Source organism: Seriola lalandi, unplaced genomic scaffold (assembly GCF_002814215.2).
Source record: "Seriola lalandi dorsalis isolate HSWRI2012SDOR001 ecotype SW California unplaced genomic scaffold, Sedor1 jcf7180002054947, whole genome shotgun sequence".
In the NCBI taxonomy this organism is placed as follows: Eukaryota; Metazoa; Chordata; class Actinopteri; order Carangiformes; family Carangidae; genus Seriola; species Seriola lalandi.
Window position 1 is genome coordinate 291,950 of NW_019525498.1, and position 19,622 is coordinate 311,571.

Consider the following 19,622-nt stretch of genomic DNA (forward strand, 5'->3'; position numbering starts at 1 on the left):
AAGCTTCTTAAACTAATAATTCAAGTCAGAAATCTGCAATAAAGGTCAACGTCATAATTCTGTTTAATTTCAATAAATCTCAAATTAACTTAAACATGAGTTAGAATTAAACAGAAAATAAAAGAAAACTTATAACTAGAATAAATGAATCATTACAAAGCATCTGTTACCAATTAAAACTGAAATTAATTAATTCAGATTAAAGATTTTCAAACATTATAAAGTGCCAGTAATAAATACAAGACAGTGAAATATTTCCTGTTGTGTTCAGGTGATTTAATGTTAGAAATAATTATTAAATGAATGAGTGGAAATAAAAACAGAAATTCACTGTAAGAAAAAAAAGTATAAGAACAGAAAATTTTAAAATGAAATGTTTAATTTATCTTCAGGTTTGAATCTTTTAGTTTGACGCAGCAGTTTTTATTTATCTGAACTTTATCATCTGCAACAAGAAAAGACAGTCAGTGAATCTTTAAAGGCGGGAAAGGAAACATGATGATCCCGAGTTAATTTGATGAGAACAACTTTGACACTGAGCTTTACCTGCCGCTGTTTGACTGACACCGAACAGGAAACGGATTTAACAACTTCACATGTCTCATCACCGGAAATGTCAGTTTTCCGTGTGGAAGAAGCTGCGGAAACGAAATTACTCTTGAACTTTTTGAAGACTAAATATAAATCTGCCGTTTAGATCCATTCCGGAGTGACCGGGAAAACAGACCTGCGCACGAGGAGCCACAGCTGCAGGTGGAGATGTTCGCAGTTAGAGGAACATCTGGAAAACCTGCATGAAGTGAAACATGATGAAAGACTGAGGTTACACCTGAGAGCCCAGGTGAAATAAAATCTCATTAAACCAACTTTTATATTGATCGGAGGTGATTTCCAGCTGATAGGTGATCGATGAAAGCTCCGACAGTCATGGCCATAATTAAAGTTATTATTACTAACTACTGAATGTATAGGATGTATATGTGACAGTGTGGTGACATGAAAGGCTTAGAGGTATCTGGACTTTGTGACGTCATCCCTTTCTTATTTGGGTCAAACTTTCTAAACCAAACAGCGGCGGCGGCAGAAAATAGGTCCAAACCATTTTCTCCACTTACCTCTGTAATGTCAATTGCCATTGTTGGCGGCCGTGTCCGCGTCGCTCCGCCCCTAAATGTGTCGGAGTCTGAGTCCGGCGGGATAAGGGCAACTCCTCTCCTCCTGCTGCCGATCAGCTGGACTTCTTCCCAGGGAGACACAAGAAGCAAGAAGCCGGAGGGAGGGAGGGGGACGCAGGCAGAGCCGCCGGACAAACCCCAGCACATCCAGTGAAAAGGCAGCAGCAGCGGAGCAGAGGGCACGGGGGTGGCCGCACCATGTCCTTGAGCCCAAAGCACTCCACTCCCTTCTCAGTCACAGACATTTTGAGCCCGATGGAGGACAGCTACCGGAGGTTTGGAGGTATGGATCCCACCGCGGGGAGCCTCGGGTCCCCGCTGGGCGCCTACCGGCAGCAGCAGGTCTCTCAGCCCGGTATGCAGCATCAGCAGCAGCCGCTGCAGCAGCAGCAGCAGCAGCATCATCAGCCGCCTCATCTCCACCACCATCACCATCATCACCACCATCACCACCTGTCCTCCTCTTCATCCTCATCCTCCTCCTCTTCCTCAGCCTCGGCCACCGCAGCAGCCGCCACACTGGGACCCGGCGGGCCCTACCATGTGCCCCACGGGGTGCCACAGTTCTCCGGGGCCGTCGGCGGGTTCTGCAACGGCGGCATCGGGAACGTTGGAGACCTGCCGTCCTACCAGGAGACGGTGAGGAGCGGAGGAGCTGCGGCGGCGTGGTACAGCAACCCGGAGCCCAGATACCCGACAAGTAAGATCCAAGTTCAGACGCAAGTTTTTCTTTTAGAGAAAACTTTGTTGAAGAGAGAAAATGTGAAGTGGAGAGTCCCGACTGCTGCATTTACACCACGGAAAAATGACTGCAACATTTAAGGTGTTTATCTCCAACTGTAGATTTTAATGGATCTAATCATTGAAGTGACCATTATCCTCCTCTTTAAATCAGGTCTTAATCTCTGGATTCACTACAGTCACTTTTAAGTTTCAAAGTTTATAATTATCTAAATGTCTGCAGCACAAAAACGCAACTTTATAATAAAAAAAAAAAAGAAGAAAATTTTAATCACCATAAGGACCAAGGTTTTACAGTCCTCCTCTGACCTCAACTCATTTAAAATTTTAAATCTTTGAATTTACATTCATGTCTGTTATTTCAATAAATACATATATTACAATATTATATGTAATATTATTTTTAATTTGATTTGATTTAAATGAATTCATCTTTGAGAATGATAAATTAAAATGTGTTCAGTTAAATTCTTTTTTTTTGTCAAACATTAATTATTTCCCCTCTAAGTTTCCAGATTCATGGGCCCCTCCGCCGGGATGAACATGTCCGGGATGGTGGGCAGTCTGGCCGGGATGGACCCCACCGCCAAGTCCATGGTGACGCTGCACGCGGCACCGCGCAGGAAGCGGCGGGTGCTCTTCTCTCAGGCGCAGGTGTACGAGCTGGAGCGGCGCTTCAAGCAGCAGAAATACCTGTCTGCCCCGGAGCGGGAGCACCTGGCCGGACTGATCCACCTCACCCCGAACCAAGTCAAGATCTGGTTCCAGAACCACCGCTACAAACTGAAGCGGCAGGCCAAGGACAAGGCCGCGCAGCAGCTGCAGCAGGACGGAAGCGGAGGGGGAGGCGGCCTGTGCGCAACGAACCGCCGCTCCTCCTCCGTGTCCCCGGTCCTCTCCAAGAACGGTAAGAGCTGCCGGTCCGACTCCGACGGCTCCAACCAGGCCGGGAACCGACAGCGCAGTTCGGGGGAGGCCATGACGGCGACCCCGCAGCAGCAGCAGCAGCAGCAGCAGGTGAACCAACTGTCCTCTACGGACGACCTGGAGGATTTGTCTCCTAGTCCGCCGATGGGGCTGCACGGTCAGATCAACATGACGCAAACGGACGCGGCGCTCATCGAGTACACCAACAGCATGATCGGCTCTAATTTACTGTACGGGAGGACTTGGTAGGGACACCGGGAGGAGGACAGGCGGGATCGGGCCTGTGGGGGATCATTCCCGGGTTGGATTGTTTGGAGAACCGGATGGAGGACAAGCACCAGATCCGTTTCCTTTCCGTGCGTAAAGTTCTGGTTCCTTCACGCACACAGGGACTCAAAGGACACTCAGTGGTTTTGAGCAACACGGTGCAAAAATAAACTGTATATTAGAGCTTTGAAACTGGTCTGAATGTTGATAATTATTATTTTCTCACTTCAAAAACTCAACATTTGTTTTTCTCTCTGTTTTTGAAAATGTCGCTGTTGCCGAAACTAAACCAGAAAAATCTAATTAGAGGAGATGAGGACGAGGCGCAGCCACTGGGCTTCACTTTCATTTCTACAACTAATTTAATTATTGCAGGTTTATATCAGAAGTTAAATCTAAGTGAAGCAATAGAGACCGGTTTAAAAAAATAAGCATTTATCCCGGGAGGAGCTGCAGCAGAGAAATATTTTCACCGAGAGTTAAGTCATTAAATATTCTTTGTTACAGCTGATTTGAATTTGTTTCCAATATTGAATAAATGATATTTTCATTTTGAACATTTTAACGTTTTTATTGTGCAGCCTGAAGAAAATATTTGATAGATTTTTGTGTTTTTTTTAAATGGTAACAAATATTTGCTGTAATTTACAGCAGAGCAGAAACTCATGCGGTGTGGATACATGGACATAAACCGTGGTTTGCAGCGTAATTTTAGCACTTGAACGCACCAGAATAATCACCAGGATACGTTCAAAGCCTCAGATATCCTACAGCAAAAAACCTACTGTGAGGTTGGTTAAAATCAGGGGTTTCTTTCTTTTAAATTTAAGTGGAAATGAAAAAAATTTATTTTGAAAAATAATTTCCTTTCTAATCCTACATCAGGGTTACTCTTTTATTTTCTGTCTGAAACACATGGAGGAATTCCTCTCACAAAGAAACACAGCAGGACACTTTGTCCTTGACTCACTTGTATTTTACAGACTTCCTCTTAAAAATCACAAGTTACATAATAAGTTTGTTTGTTTTTGAGTCGGATAAAAATGAAAAAACAAAAAACTTCATTGTAAAGACAATAAAATGAAAAAAAGATGACATGTTTCTCCTAAAAATAGTCACCCCCCCCCCACTTTTAAAGTCCAACATTAATGTAAGTTTAGTTCCAGTTGTATCTCCGGGAGGGGGGAGGGGGGGGGTAACCTCTGCCAGAGTTGTAGCCCTGAAACACAAAATGACAGATTCAGCATTAAAGAAAAACCCATTTTACAGTGATGAAATAAAACAGTTTGAATGCAGGTTTGTTTTGTAACCAGGCCTCTATCAGACGTCACTTCATCTGTATCAGTGGGTTCATTTCCTTTTTTTGTTGTTGCAGGAAACGTTTCACATTTTCTTCTCGTGTCAAACATCATTTTTAAATCCCATAAATTTAAATCTGCACAAAGTCTTTTAACGTCAGGAGGAAAAAATATTCAAAACTTAATTAATTAGAGTTAATTTTGCTCCTAAAGAGACAAAAAAGGAAGCGTGTTCGGTTTAATTCATGTCCAAACTTTTCTTGTTAATGTGTTGAGTGAGTTTCTGAAGCTCAGGTCTTAAAAAACAAACAACAAAAACACGAATGATTCGAACCAACAGAAACATCTTTTGTTAATGTGTTCAGAAGAAACAGCAGCAGGTTTATTAAAGGGTTGATTCAAAGAAAAAAGAAGAGGAAATAAAACTAACAAGGTTTTCTGCAGAGGTTTGTGGACGATCCACAGAAACATGGACGATGTTTCTACAACGACGGGAGAAGAAAAAAAACGGGAAAAATAAAAAATAAAACTTGACAAAGACGTAAAAACTGATGGAGAGACGGATGAAAGAGAGAAGATCCCTTCAACGCCTCCGCACCATGTTTGACTGGTTCATGACGAAGTTTGAACAAACATCAGTCCAACTGGAACACGACCAGTTCAATGGTTTTCTTCACTGGTTTTACTGGTCACAGTGTTCGCTGCTTTTTTTTCTTCATTATTAACAAATTAAAATCTGACAAACAAAATGATTTTAGATTCTGATGCATCAGTTTCCTAAAATCAGACTTTTACTGAGACAGGAAGTCTGAAGAAAACTTTCATTTTTCTAAACAGTAAAGAATCAAACAACAGTCTGTATGTGTTTCAACAAAGAATCACGTGTTTCAGGGAAGATTTCTGCTTCAACTGAAAACTAAATATCATAAACGTTAATCCATTAGTCAACTGACAGGAAATTAATCATCAGTATGTTTTTGATAATTGATCAAATATTTAAGTTGTTTATGAAGCTAAAATGTCAAATGTGTTTTGGCTCCATCTTCTCATGTGAGGATTTGCTGAATTTATTTGTTTTATATTTTTGTAAATTGAGAATCTTTTGGTTTTTAGCTCCAGAGACTGAAGTTATTCTAAAAACATATAAACTGAAAACAAACTTGCAGTTATTTAGTCAAAAATATTTACATTGACGTGTTAATGATCAAATGTAAAACAGGATTCAAAGACGAAAAGTTCATTTTTCACAACACAAATGATGCAAAAATCCCAAAGGAAAGTTGAGTGAGGATCAAACAAATATAAACAATTATTCAAAAACATCAGCCACAAACAGCCAATCAGATTCTGCTGTTTGTGTTTCTTCCTTTAAAACTTTAACAAGTTGATTTGAATAAAAGTTTGATATTTTAGAGGAAAAGAAACTGAGTTTAATTTTCTGACACGAGACGTCTCGTTCAGAAATGTTGAGCTGAAGACAGAAACTTTGGCTCCGCCCACATCTCCACCAAATAGCGAGGTGTTTTTTTATTATTATTTAAACCCACTGGCTGTGAGACCTGAGGGTAACTGACATGTTTGGTGCATTTACCTGATGATGTTGCCCCCGGTTGTCCCTGCGGTCGTGCCAGTCGTCCCTGCGTTGATCGTAGCGCTGCTGGTAGCCGCCCGGCGCCCCTCCTCCCCGCCCGCGGTTCATGTTCTGCTGGTACGCCGACTGCTGCGACTGCATGGCCCGATCCCAACCGTGACCCCCACCTCCACCTCCACCTCCACCTCCATACTGCTGCTGCTGCTGCTGCTGCTGCTGCTGCTGCTGCTGCTGCTGCCTGGAGACGTAAACACATCAGAGGCGTCATCTCCCGACAAAGCTCTGTGAAGCACTTTAACATGGTCTTAAATTATCACACAGATTTTAAAGGTTCCAACTCTCGGAGCTCCGGGTTGTGTTTTGGTCTGAAGTGGATGTAAAGACCTTGAAAGAAGAAGTACCAGCACTCCACATGACAAATGAGTCTGTTAATGCAGTTAAAGGATTCATCACAGAATAGGAAGCACAAAATAATACTTTTATTATCTTACATTTGTCATGTAATCACAGAGCGGAGTTAGAAATACTTCAAACGGGTTAAAAACAGGTTAATTCACAAGAAGGAGCCGCACTACAATCTGCTTCAGCCTGTTCACTCCTTCACCTCTTTATTAATTTCTGATGAATTGAAGCTTTTACAGAAATAAACGAAGCAGATTAAAGGACAGAGGGCAGCAGTAGATTTTAGGCGAACACTCCACCAGTCCTTTATTTTTATTAAACACAGAGATGAGAAGCTCCGATTCATTTACAGCTTCAAGTATTGTTTAAATATTTCTAAAATCCAATTTGTGGCTCCAATATACTTTATTAATGTTTCTCCATGTTATAAAACCTCCCAAAGTTCTGTAGCTAATGACAACAAGCAGGGAGGAAAGAACTGCATCTGAATCAATGACAACAATAATCTAATGATCTAAGCTATTTTAATAATTTATTAATCGTTTCAGACATTTTTAAAGATAAATAATTCTCTGGTTGTGATTTTTCCAATTTGAGGATTTTCTGCTCTTCTATTCTTTATAAGACTTTAAGTTTTGTTATCGATTAATCTGTTGATTAATCCATTAGTTGTTTGGTCAATGATTTGTCAGAAAATTGTGTGAATTTCTCCAGAACCACAGTGACGTCTTAAAAATCTCATTTGTTTGAGAAACACAAAGATATTGATCATAGAAAACGATGGAAACTAGAAAACATTCACATTTGAGCAGCTACAATTAAAAAACATTCAAAAAGTGACTCAAAATAATAATAGTTTGTCGGTTAACTCTAGTCTTCGTATCTTTTCGGCCTCTCGGTCGTCGCTGTGTTTGGAAACTCTCAGACACTTTCATCCGTTTCTGTCTCAGTGACTGAACAATTAATAATAAATAATAATAAATCGTTAGTACCAGCCCTAAAATGAAAAGGTGAAGGTTTGATTTAGGAAATGTCAAGAATCTGAAACTTTTACTTCATTTCACATTAATTCATTATTTATTTGCGACGGCAGAAATCCTGAAGTTTTGTTTATTAATAGAAAGTAAAAACGTTTGATGTCAGCACTTTATCGGTTTAGATTTATTCATGCTGCGAACTCTCTGATAAAACGCTGGACTTCCTGATCCTTTAATGCTGCTGTGAAGTGACCTCCTAAAACCCCCATCGACTTGCGTTTGCCGAGGGCTCGAGCTCTCAAAGAGATAAAACGGCCTCTCCTCCGAGATGACTGAGCGTCGACGCACATGAAAGAGCGCCGAGTATGAAACCGACGTTATTCACATATGGCCGGGATCGCCCTCATCCCCGAGATGAGACGGCCACATTACGTCCGTGGGACCCGGCGCACCGAGACCCTCCAAACGGCCACCGGACAATGTGTCAATCCAGCAGTGATATTAAAAGTCTCTCCTCAGTAACAATGAAGACAGAGGAGCTGAGAGCAGCAGCCCCATCCCTCATTACTGAACCATGTCACACTCAGGCCAGAGCTGGACTTAACTGAGCCCTGGAATCCATAATCCCCACTCTCCAAGTTCCTCCTGCATTTCATTTGGTCCAGTCCTCAGTAGCTAAAGAAACTGTTTTCAGTTGCCGCTAATAACTACTGACCTGAGGTGACACGGAGCCACAATGGGCCTGAAAAGTTGAACCAGAGAACCTGATTAGGGCTGTGGAGAGGCCCGGAGCCAGAATCAATAGCCGGTCTGTGCGGACTGGGCGGCCGCGGCGCAGGGAGACGACGCAGCCTCCAACAGCCTCCAACAGCATTAGTGATGCCTCATTAAGTTGCACAAACCTCCTCGAGAGAAATTTGTTTTAGAGCGACGGGGAAAAATCTTAATTCAGCGGCAGCGGCGGCAAAGCCCCTCGACAGAGAGGCAGAGCGCTCGCATGAAAAGGCTGGAGGTGTGTGTGTGTGTGTGTGTGTGTGTGTGTGTGTGTGTGTGTGTGCGTGTGTGGGTTTAGACAGAGATGAGCTACAGGAGGACCTGACCAGGGCCTTGACACGTTTAATTCTACCTGTGATTGTAAAAAGGAAACACACAGAGGGAAGTTTGAGGGAGAGGACGCTGAGTTTTCCTGCAAAAAGCAAATTGAAAAAGAAGAAGAAAAAAGGGCACAAAACTAAACCAAAGCTGTTGAACCAAAACCTGAATCCTGTTTTAGAGACTGAATATCCCCTTTTTTTAAATCTGTGTTTGAATCCAACATCAGCACAGGAGCAGCTGAAGCCCAGACGCAAATGTCGGCATGTTAACCAGGAACGCTTCCTTCCAATGACGACCAGGAAACAGGTTCAGAAGAATCAGACTAACCAGCCGACTCACCTTGGATACTGGGGCTGGTGGAAGGAGGGGGGCGCTCCCAGCAAACTGTTCTGCCTGGAATCTGCAGAGAACAAAAGACGACATGTTCAGAAGTGGTTCTGCTGAGTTTAAAGTTTTTAAAGAAGCAGAGAGCGCGCTCCTCTGAGCAGACACACATTTTACCTGCATGTTAACGGTGTTAACAGCAGTGAGGAGGAGGCGGCTGTAAGCTCTTATTCCTCTGGCTTTTTACATCAAACTTTAACATGAGATTCAGTTTAAATGCTCAGAAGAAGAGAAATATTACTCACACATTATCTAAGTAGACTTTTCTGAGTTAAACTGCAGTGAAACCTGGAGGGAAATCTTCCAATTTGACTGTTTAGAAGCAAAAACTAGGAGGATATGACATTAAACGAGGATACTAATTAACCCCGTTCATGTCGGCTTTAACCTCCGAGATTAAAAAAAAGAAAGAAAAATACCAACTATTTCATTTTAGTCATGGACACAGAACGAATCAGTTGTCATGATAAAATTAAGTTCTTTCAAACGTGGGCTCGCACTGGGCTGCGGAGGTGGAGGTGGAGGGGGGGACGAGGGGAGAGAGAGAGAGCGGGAGAGAGAGAGAGCGGTAGCGCCACATTTGCATTTTTTGTTCAGAAAATGAAATAAGCATTCAGCCGGCAGCATTGTGGACGCCTCAAGTACCGTGGTTCCATTGCTGCAAGCCCTTCACAAAGACACACTTAAAAAAAAAAAAAAAAAAAAAAAGAGGAGCGAACGGCTTCTTCCAGATTCACTGTTGCCAAGGCGATGACCAGCTGCGAGCAGCGGACTTGTTTGTTTATAGGGGCAGGCCTGCTGAGTGGCTCGGCTCAGGGTGGGTGAAGGGTGCCATGAAAAGGACCCGGAGGCTCATGTTTACAAACCTGGGAAGGAGTCGGTGTAAAAATTTGGATTCGACCGATTCACGTTCACAGACGCCGATAGTGAAATATCAGCGCTGGGGAGGATATTGATATCTGTTCCTCGTCAGAGCGGGTCACGTGATCAGAAATGAATGACACATTTCACATATTTACATCTGGGGCTGCGAAGAATGAGTCGACTAATCGATTAGTCGATTGATAGAAATGAATCAATCACTATTTTGACAAAACTATTATTATTTTTATTTATTTTTTTTTAAAAACAAAACCCTCTAGTTATAGAATATATAACGAATATTTACAGTGTTTCTTCTTCTTCTTGTCTAAATAACTTTGGGTTTTGGACCATAAAAGTACAAAATGGCCGATACTGGAGTTCTGTGGTTTATAAAAAATAAATAAATAAAAATGTTGATTTCTGATTTATCAAGATAAATGCTTGTTGATATTGAGCCCATAGATTTAAATAGATGCATAATTTCCTTAATCCCAGAAGGATAAAGTAGTTTGATCACCAACGCTCAATAACTAAGATGTAGCAGTTCGACAGCAGACGACGAATTAAAATCAAACCGCCACAATAAAAGTAACTAATACACCAACCAGCACATAACCCATTAGTCTAGGTCGGTCACCTGCCTAACCACTAAATAAAAAAACAATATATTGATATAAACAATTAACAAATAAAGAGCCTAAAAGAGGAAATGAGCAAATAAAATACATTAAAATAACGACCTTCTAAATGTCAACAGATGCGTTTATTATTCCTCAGAGTGAATAAATTGCTCACACTAACGTTCACGGTTGAAGAAGGAACATAATGTTTTTATAAATTTACCAAACCTAGCGTAGCATTTCTGTACTCTAATCTCTCGTTTCTTATTGGCTGACGTTTCCACAGATACTGATGTAAGCTAATATCAGCTGATAGATCGGCCTGGTCCATTTGTGTGCAACAGTGTTTGAGGAAATAATGAAAATGTTCTTACTGTATTTTAGGTAAAGAAATCCTTCATGAATCAAATACTTCCATTAAAAACCACTTGAGTCATTGAGACTCCCTCAGCTCTCTGACATCATTCACAAACATGTTGCACGTTGGTATTATTGATGACTAAATGTGGACACTTGGATGAAGCATGAAGGTCACATGACACGGGACTGACATCTCTGAATCCGCAGCCATCATCAGGTCAGAATTTAAAATTCACTCCAGTACTTTATGATCAAATTCCTGATAAACTAATGACACTCATCAGTCTCTGCTGCACTCCACTGAGTTTAGTGCTAAACATTAGCATGTTAGCATGCTAACACACTCAACTAGCATGATGAGCATGATAAACATTAAACCTGCTAAACATTAGCATGTTAGCGCAGCAAGTCTGACCATATTGAAGGTTTTAATCCCACAAACTAACAGTTTCACAACATTTCTGGATTAAAATTTAAAACATAATGTAGGTGATAATGTTCCAAGGACCATTAGCATTAAGGTCTAGACCACAACTGAACCTTCTTTATGTTACGTGTTTCCATGTGGAAAACTGACTGAACTCACTCAAACCAAAAACTCTGGACTAAAATAATGTCCCACTGAAAACAAACAAGGATCCGCAGTCATGTTGGACCAACTGATCATAGACACTATATTCATTAAAGGTCCAACACCAGGGACATCACACGAGTCTAAAACCTGGAAGTTAGTGGAGGACAGTTTTTTGGAAGCATTTTGTAAATCATGAAAATCAGTGAAATATGATGAAGAAACTGAAATAATCTGTTTATGAGTTGATAATAAAGGGAAGTCGAGCAGGAAATATTCCGCTGCACAAACTACTAAAAACACACAATTAGCAGCCAGCAGGCAGACCGCTGTCGGCACATTATCATTTTGTTTTTGTCATTCAGTTTTCATGTTTGATTATCTCCTCCACCAACAAACTTTAAGTGGACCACCCAGTTGGGCTCCAATTATAACTCCACAACATTCTGGTCTTCTTTTCCTCATCGCCGGCGATGACTCAAAAGAGAGAATTACAAGTGGACACCTGTCAATCTCCTTAATTAACAATGATCTGAAAGTGTATAGACCTCCAGTCTGCGCCGGACAAAAGCCAACAAAGGATTACGCTTTAAATCCTTAAAACACGCTGTGTCCACTGTATTAATGCAGGGATTACAACCGCGCTAAACAACTAAACGTCTCTCTCCACCTCTTTTCAATTAGTTCAGCGACTATTTGACTCAGCTCCCGTCCAGTCGGCTCAGGGCTGATGACAGACGCAGGACAGTAACTCTTCTGTCTGCTGGACAAAGACGACAAACAGATTCACAAAACTTCATCTGCTTCATGTTTCACCGACCAATAATCAATTTTAGAAAAGATTAAAGCCTCTTAACCAGATAGTTGAGGGAGACGTGGCTAAAATCTGAATGAGAATATTTTTCTGATGTCATCATATCATGAAGAATCTTTAGGAATGGGTAAAATACTTTTTTCAATAATTTCTTAAAGAAATTAACGTTTCTTTTTCTAAAACGGAGATAAATGTTTAATTACATAAACAAACGTAGCTAATTTAATTAACTAGATCAAAACAAGTAAGACTGTGACAGAGAATCTGATGCTGTGGACACATTTTGTTTGGTTTGGTAGAAAAGTATTCAGGTACCAAAGTAAATAATGATTTATAACATTTAAAGACTTTTCTCGACAGCAGAGAAAAGTCTTGTGAGAATGAACAGAATAAAAATATTGCTGTCAACACGACCACATGTAGAATTTGTCCGAGCAGCCAGCGTGAGCAGCCATTATGTGCAGTTGTTCCTCTGAAGTGGCCGGGGCGTTGGGAGGCTTATCAGCCACTGTGGCCGCTGCATCAAACCGTTACTTTGCTGCCCCAGCTAAAATTTGGTGTCACCGTGTGTAAAGACAATAATGGCCACCAGCAGAGACTCCCCGGCTGGTTATTAAACACCAGCTGGTCCGGCCGCGGCACACAAAGCCCTGCAGCGTGTTTCAGAGGCAGCGTGTTGACACATCACCGCAGGAGGTAGCTGCGCCGTCAAAGGGGGAAGTTAACTTTGGTTTCAACCCTCTTCAGAGTGCATCACACACCCGATCAAATGGGATCCTCCCGGATGCTTTTATCAGAGGGGGCCACTGTGTCCAGCGGAGCCACTCGACAGGCTCATTACTGGCCCCGGTCTCCCACAACGCTAATCAGCAACCACTACCCCCCCACCTCCACCACCCCCCACAAAAAAAAAAAATCACAAAAGCCCAGTGCAGCAAAGCCTGCAGTGATTACTGGCCGAGCAGAGGATTGGCCCTGAGAAAGTGTTATCTGGACAAAAGCAAGCCTCTGGCCTCCTGCTGCAGAATAAGGCCTACTTGTCTGGCTAATCACATTCCTGGAGTTGCCAATATTATAGCTGGTCCACATTAAGTCCAGTTTTTACCATCAATCAAACAGACTCCTGCTGGAATCAGAAAACTCCCTCAGGCACTTGTGCTTTTAACAAGACCAGGTACAAACCTTATATATGGCTGGGACGTGTACATGTGTGTGAAGGGTGTGATTTGTGAAAAGAAAAAAAAAAATCATATCAATCACAAGTCCAGGGCAGAATTTCTTTCCCAGTCCGACCATGTGTCACCTTGTCCTCTCCCGTGATCACACACAACAAAACAAAAGGTTAAATGCTAATTTAACAAACTGCAATTAAACTCTGCCAGACGTGCCAAAACAATTATTTATAATAATATTTAATAGAAAATAATCTCAAAATGCTGCAGCACAACGAGCTGTCAACATAAAAACACATAGGCTATTGTCACAGGAGCGCCGACGGTGAAAGGCTACAGCCACATCAACGAAAACTATCTCCATCCAGACCAACACACCTGAAAACACACACACACACCTGAGCATTCACACACTGAGCATGTGCGGTGTAAACAGGAAGCAGATTGTCTACTCTGCACAACTATGAACAAAGATCAGCAAAGACAGCTGTAGAGTTAAAATACAGAATTTGACAGAACAACAGCTGCTAGAAAAGACAACAAGGTCAGTGACACTGTAATTCATTATCATGTAGCTTTCATCATTTGTAATCGAGGCAGGTGAGACCCAGTGAGGGAGCGACTGTGGTAGTCCACGTCATCGTTTCCAAAGGTCTCTGTTTTCGTTCGTCCGGACTACGACAAATGATGCACTTTTGTAGCAGTGTGGACGGGGCCCAAGTTTATTTCTGATTTTATTCATGTTAGCCTGTTCCATTGTCGAGCTGGCCATCGGGAGGAACGAGAGAAATCCCAATGGGGAAACGGAATCAGAAATACTAGCCACCGGAAATGAGACAAAACACTGACTCCAGCACTTCAGCACAACAATAAAAGCCCTGTTAAGAAATGAAGCGCTTCTGAAATCACTGAAATGTGGGTGGGCTTTTAATTTGAAATGGTTACAGGAACCGCAAAGGTTGGTATTGATGTGTTATGAAGTAACAGGGCAAACGGCAGCAGATCCAAACGAAGCATCATACTAAAATATGAGTATGACCAATTCTACATCAAACAGAGGGAGGTAGAAATAAAGGCCTGTACCAAGTTAATTAAGTCAATTTAAGGAAATGTAGTAAATAAACTGATGAAGTGATAGAAACTGTTTGTGCACCAATGGTGTAACTTCATCACTCAGTCAGTCAATCAGTCAGGGACATTTGTGCACGCAGCGCTGGCCTGTGGCCGGTTCAGCCAAAAAAAGAAAGAAATAAGATTGAATCATTTCAGAAGTTCAGATTATAAATCTTATTTTAAACAACCGGACTGTTGTTGCTCAAGGAGAAGTCAAAGGTTTAAAACTTTAAACGGTCAAAAATCAGCAGAAATCAAATATAACGTAAATGCTACCTTCACCACTGACACATTTCTGTTCCAGGTACTTCAGCTGATAAAATAAAAATCATCCTCTGTCACTAGAAACAGGCCGAGGATCACAGCTGAGCCAGGCTGAAGATTTGCCATGATTCCCAATTATTAAAATAACAATTTCCCCATGAACGGTGGAAAAGAAAAAAATGGAGCGAGTGAGATTAAAAAAAGAATGTCCTGGACTGCTAATTGGCAAGTTTAACATTAAGAACGAGCGGCAGAGGCCAGGGGAGGTGCTGCCGCAATCTGGAGGAGCCAAAAACCCCCATTTGCATCAAGTGCCACCACAATAGCCACAACTCCCCCGCACGCTATCAGTGGGCAGGAGAGATTATTCATCTACTTGCAAATTGGCACATCAAAGTCAAACTGGAGAAGAGCTGGCAGAGGAGCAGGGGGCTGAGGCCAGGGCCAAGCACAGACTGTGATTAGGAGCTGGGAGAGAGATTCTGCCTCCATATGCGACGTTCGACCATCGTGTTAAAAAGGAACTTTTTAATCATATAACATAGTTATTTGTGTCTAAAGAGGGACGTTCTCCAGCGCCTCCTCTGCCCCTGGGAAGATTTCCTGCTTATCTCATTTACCAGTGAGATACAATATTTTAAATTATTTTGTTCAAAGAGCAATTAATCAATTATTTGAGAAAATAAGTGGCACATTAATTGATGATAATCGCTGTGTGTTTACATTTCTGGAGTTTAGATGATGCTGTTCAGGATAAACAGACGGACACAACGGGGCGCTGCAGTGCTCGCAAATTAGAAGAGAAGTTCATTGGAGCTGATGTCGGGTTTATTATTAGTTTTCAGAGGCAGAAAACTGCATTTAATCTGCGGCAGGCTTAGAGATCGAACATGACCAAGGAGGTTCTGAGGAGGAGCTTATGTCCCTGATCCAAGTCCTTTAATATTGGGTCTCCACCAATTCAGAGTCTGATCTAAAATTCACATTAACCTAAATGTGGATTAAATATGTATCTGACACTTTCAAATAACATCTGAAGGATACAATCTTCATTTCAAGAGCTCCTTGATCCAGAAAAGTCTGAAACTGACGTGACGTGACGTGACACCCAGAGAGGCGACGTATCACTCTGTTGGGAGTTATGGAAACTACAAGTTCACTCGCAGTTGTTTTTTATTTGAGAGAAGAGCTTCTTCCCTCACAAAACATCTCTGGCTGAGTTCAGACACCGGCTGCAGAGAGCACTTTAACTCGACGACAAACAAGTTTAATGTTCCGTTACCAAGTTACTCAAGGAATTAACGTTAATTAGCAACAGCTGATACGACCTGCAGCACTGGCTAAAATCGAGAAGCTGCTAACTGAAAATTTTGTTTACTGAGCTTTGCAGAGAGTCAGAGTTTAGCGAATCCGTGCAACATTATTTTGTCAATTTACACATCAGAAACCTCGGGAAGCGTACGTAGAAATCCGTCATTCCCAAACTAACTCTCTTCCATATACAAGCAGAATACTCGTTCTGTATAAAGTACAAGAAAGAAAGGATTGGCTTTTATTCGGCTGATAGCGGTCATTAGCATCGGCTCTGGACGTCTCTAAGCATGATTATTATGACTTATAAAAGTTTGTCCGAACTTTGAAACACATCAGTTTGAAGAGATTACAGGATTAATCCAAACAGTTTAATTTAATTTGAAGAAGTATGAATCTAACAGAGTTCAGCCATCTTGCTTGCTTGTTAAAGTAATAAAATAAAAATGGCTGTTATCAATTAAGAATTGAATATCTGCTATATTTCTCTATTTATTTACATAAAAGTTTCTTCTATAATATTCAATTAGTTTAATATTGAGCAACAAGAATCCCTTTATGTTTTCTTTTGTGTTTCTACGTCCATGTGCCTCCTTCAGGAATCATCAGGGAATAAAGTCTAACCGTATGATATAAATATTACAGATAAATAGATGAACAGTTGTAAATACGATTCATCTGGTTCCACAAAATGTCATTTCAACACATTTTCTGTTGTATGCGATAAAAGAAACAAACAGTGATGATTGCTGATTGGGAGTCTGAATGATCAATTCACTTATTTTATTACAAAACTTTCACTTCATGTTTGATCAAACTCTGCTGAACTGATGAGCATCTTATTCTAATGTAATTATTCATTATCATTTATTAATCTGTTATTTTATTATTAATTTTCTGTTTGCTGATGTTATTGTAGCTTTTTAAATCTCTTATTGTATCTCATTGTCAGCTTTCTTATTTGATTAGTCCTTTTCTTTTTCGTCTGTGAACCTGTATGAAAAGTGCTATACAAATAAAGTTTGATTGATTGATTGATATTTCGCCAAGCTGTTTTGTTATTTGCACCAATGAGAATGCAGATTGGAATAGACAGGAAGTGGAAGTGTTTCTATGACACGTCCCTGAGGCACTCCTTTGACAGTATTGAAACTGCTTTAATTCTTTAAACCACTGTAGCTGTAATTATTCTTTTAACTGTGATGTGTGAATAATTACTTGGATCTTAATTGCTGCAGTGCAGTTAATTAACTCAGTTTTCTGAACTTATTTAACTGTTGTATGTGACTGAACAATCATTTATCGTCACATCCACATTATTTTCTTTCTCGTGCAGAAATCCTCTGTAAACGTCAGTAAACTGTGTCGTCCAACCTCGACTGATTCATATCACATCTAACGCTGGATTGTGACTGTGAGAAGATTCAGTCTTCATCACTTCATCAGTCACAATCATGGCTCATTTACATCATGGTCTAAAAATATATACAGGGCCAAATCCAGTATCATTATCTGTGCTACAAAGAAAGCATCCCATTAAACTTGTACTTCACTGTCTGACGTATTCGAACTGGCTCCTCTTAATGTGTGTGTTTCTTACGTTGGAAGGGCTGGTGGCCGCCGCTGTGTGGAGGACGGTAGTTTCCTTGCTGGTAGTTGCTTGGTGGTGGAGTGTTGCTGTACTGTCCTCCACTGTGCTGGTTCCTGTTCACACTGTGACTGTAGAAGAAGAAGAACTGGCTGTGAAACCCAATTCAAATCAACAAAACATTACAACAGTTTCACCATCTTTGCTTATCTCCATAGAAATTCCAGGTAGTCACAAAAAGCCTCTGAGTCTGAGTTAATTCAACCATTAGTCCAGAAACAGGCCCAGGAGCTGCTTCAGTTTGGACGTGTTTCTTCAGCTACAGGTCCTCACACAGAGGTCTGTGTGAGGAACACATCTGTGAATTTGCAGGTGCATCAGATGCCAAATATAGTCCGTAGAATTGAATTAAGTCATAATTTGTTTTTATCATTTTAAAAGGTCAGATATGTACAAAATGGACGACGTGTCCATTTCAAAAATAATCTAAAAACACGTTCTCTTTATCAGATTTTAATGTTTTGCAGCGAGCTCCAACATGGACACACACTTCTCTGCCCAATGAGAAGTTTTAATTGTTTCATGTTAGAAAACAACGTCTGTGTCTGAGGCTTCGTCACTGGTTTGAAGGGGGAGGAGCCAACAGTCAGAAAAGGCGTCTGTGCTCCAAAGATTCAAGATTTAGTGTTTGAATTAAAATGTGATGTCAGTTGTTTATTGCACAATGTCCATATTTGTCTTATATTTATATTTTTTATAATATTATTTATATATTATAACATTTTGATTATAAATAATTTATTGGTAAATGTTCTATTTATATTTAATCTATCTGACATGCAGTACTCGCTTTGCTTTATCTTTCTTTATATTCTTTCCTCTTCCTGTGTTTACTGTTGTCTCGTATGGAAAAACCTACTTGCCAATAACTGTCAATCAAATCTGAGTTTTTGAATAATTAAGTCTTAAGAAATAAGTAAGGATGTTTTTTTTTTGTTTTTTTTACTAACGTTAACATTGCTTGCATGACTCCTACATGTTACGAATAAATCCTTAAGATATGAAAACAAATATTCAAGGCCTTTAAGACATTTAAGACTCCACAGGGATCAGATCAGCAGTTCTTACACATTTGCTCTGCCTCATAAACCACATTAAAATGGTTAAAAACTAAAGGATTTACACAACACAAGATGGTCAGATAATGAAGTTTAAACGTTTTTTCTGCAGCTGTAATCAGACTCGTCCGGCTGGATGCTGATCTCTGCAATCGGCTCCATTATTTGCCCTCAAACTACATGACATCTGATTTCAAAATCAAAGCAACAGAGGAAAAAAAAAAAAAATCCTCTTAGCAATTTTCTCCTGGTTTTTCTGCTCACCAGCCTCGGAGCACCTGCCTGTTTGGCCCCATCAACGCACATAACTGCCTGAATTACTGAATTGACTTAGTTTAGCAGGAAGACAAAAAAAAAGAGGGAATACATGGTGTTTCTTCAATCCCTGCATAATTAATTCCTAAACACGCCACAGTCGGACCGAGCCAGATGTTCAATTATTCACATTTCCTTAATGATAATATCAATGTGTGGAGGAGAGAGCTTAGATCATAATCAAGGATGGCTGGTTAATGGGGACCGTTGGGGGGGGGGGGAACAAACATTTAAACACATTTTCCATTTGATAATACTGTACTCGTCTCCCAGATCTGAACACTGAGTCACTGCAGAATCAGCAGTCATTGTTTAACACTGCTCACTATAACATTATATCATCACACAGCAAGACATTTCACAGGCAGGTGTGTGTGTTTAATAACACATGTAAAAAGGACTAACGGCCTGTTGTAAGAGCAAAGGATGTTACAAACTACTGTGACTTTCGAAATGTAACATTGCATGAGGATGACAATGTGATGAGTTTCAAATGTGGAATTAATTTAACGTCTGATTTTTGTGGAGACTTTTTCTTTGTTTCCTTCCAGACATTAAAATATTATAGATAATGCAGATTTAAAGCTCCTCCAGTGTAAAGGTCTGTGTCCATGTGTAGTGTGATTATAGATCAGCTCTAGCTTCTATATTAATA

At 40.7% G+C, this 19,622-nt stretch overlaps 2 protein-coding genes across 3 annotated transcripts in view; one reads left to right on the forward strand and one right to left on the reverse strand.

Moving 5' to 3' along the window:
• Window positions 1-1,373: 1,373 nt before the first annotated feature.
• Window positions 1,374-3,092, forward strand: nkx2.4b (NK2 homeobox 4b). The gene is made up of 2 exons (XM_023394346.2): window positions 1,374-1,875; window positions 2,425-3,092. The coding sequence occupies exons 1-2, from the start codon at window positions 1,374-1,376 to the stop codon at window positions 3,090-3,092; spliced, it is 1,170 nt and encodes a 389-aa protein (XP_023250114.1).
• An 899-nt stretch (window positions 3,093-3,991) lies between these two features.
• xrn2 (5'-3' exoribonuclease 2) overlaps window positions 3,992-19,622 on the reverse strand; it is a 38,451-nt gene continuing 22,820 nt past the window's right edge. For both annotated transcript variants that reach the window (XM_023394345.2, XM_023394344.2), the window contains 4 exons: window positions 17,547-17,665; window positions 8,813-8,873; window positions 6,000-6,237; window positions 3,992-4,329 (listed from right to left, as the gene is read on the reverse strand). In XM_023394345.2, coding sequence (XP_023250113.1) covers window positions 4,267-4,329; window positions 6,000-6,237; window positions 8,813-8,873; window positions 17,547-17,665 — 481 coding nt within the window. In that variant the 3' untranslated portion in view covers window positions 3,992-4,266. The remainder of the gene's footprint in view (window positions 4,330-5,999; window positions 6,238-8,812; window positions 8,874-17,546; window positions 17,666-19,622) is intronic.

Bases quoted from the DNA above. Each gene is read 5' to 3' on its own strand.
- nkx2.4b (XM_023394346.2), top strand. From the start codon at position 1,374: ATGTCCTTGAGCCCAAAGCACTCCACTCCCTTCTCAGTCACAGACATT. The intron at 1,876-2,424 runs GTAAGATCCAAG...TTCCCCTCTAAG, and splicing joins GGAGCCCAGATACCCGACAA to TTTCCAGATTCATGGGCCCC.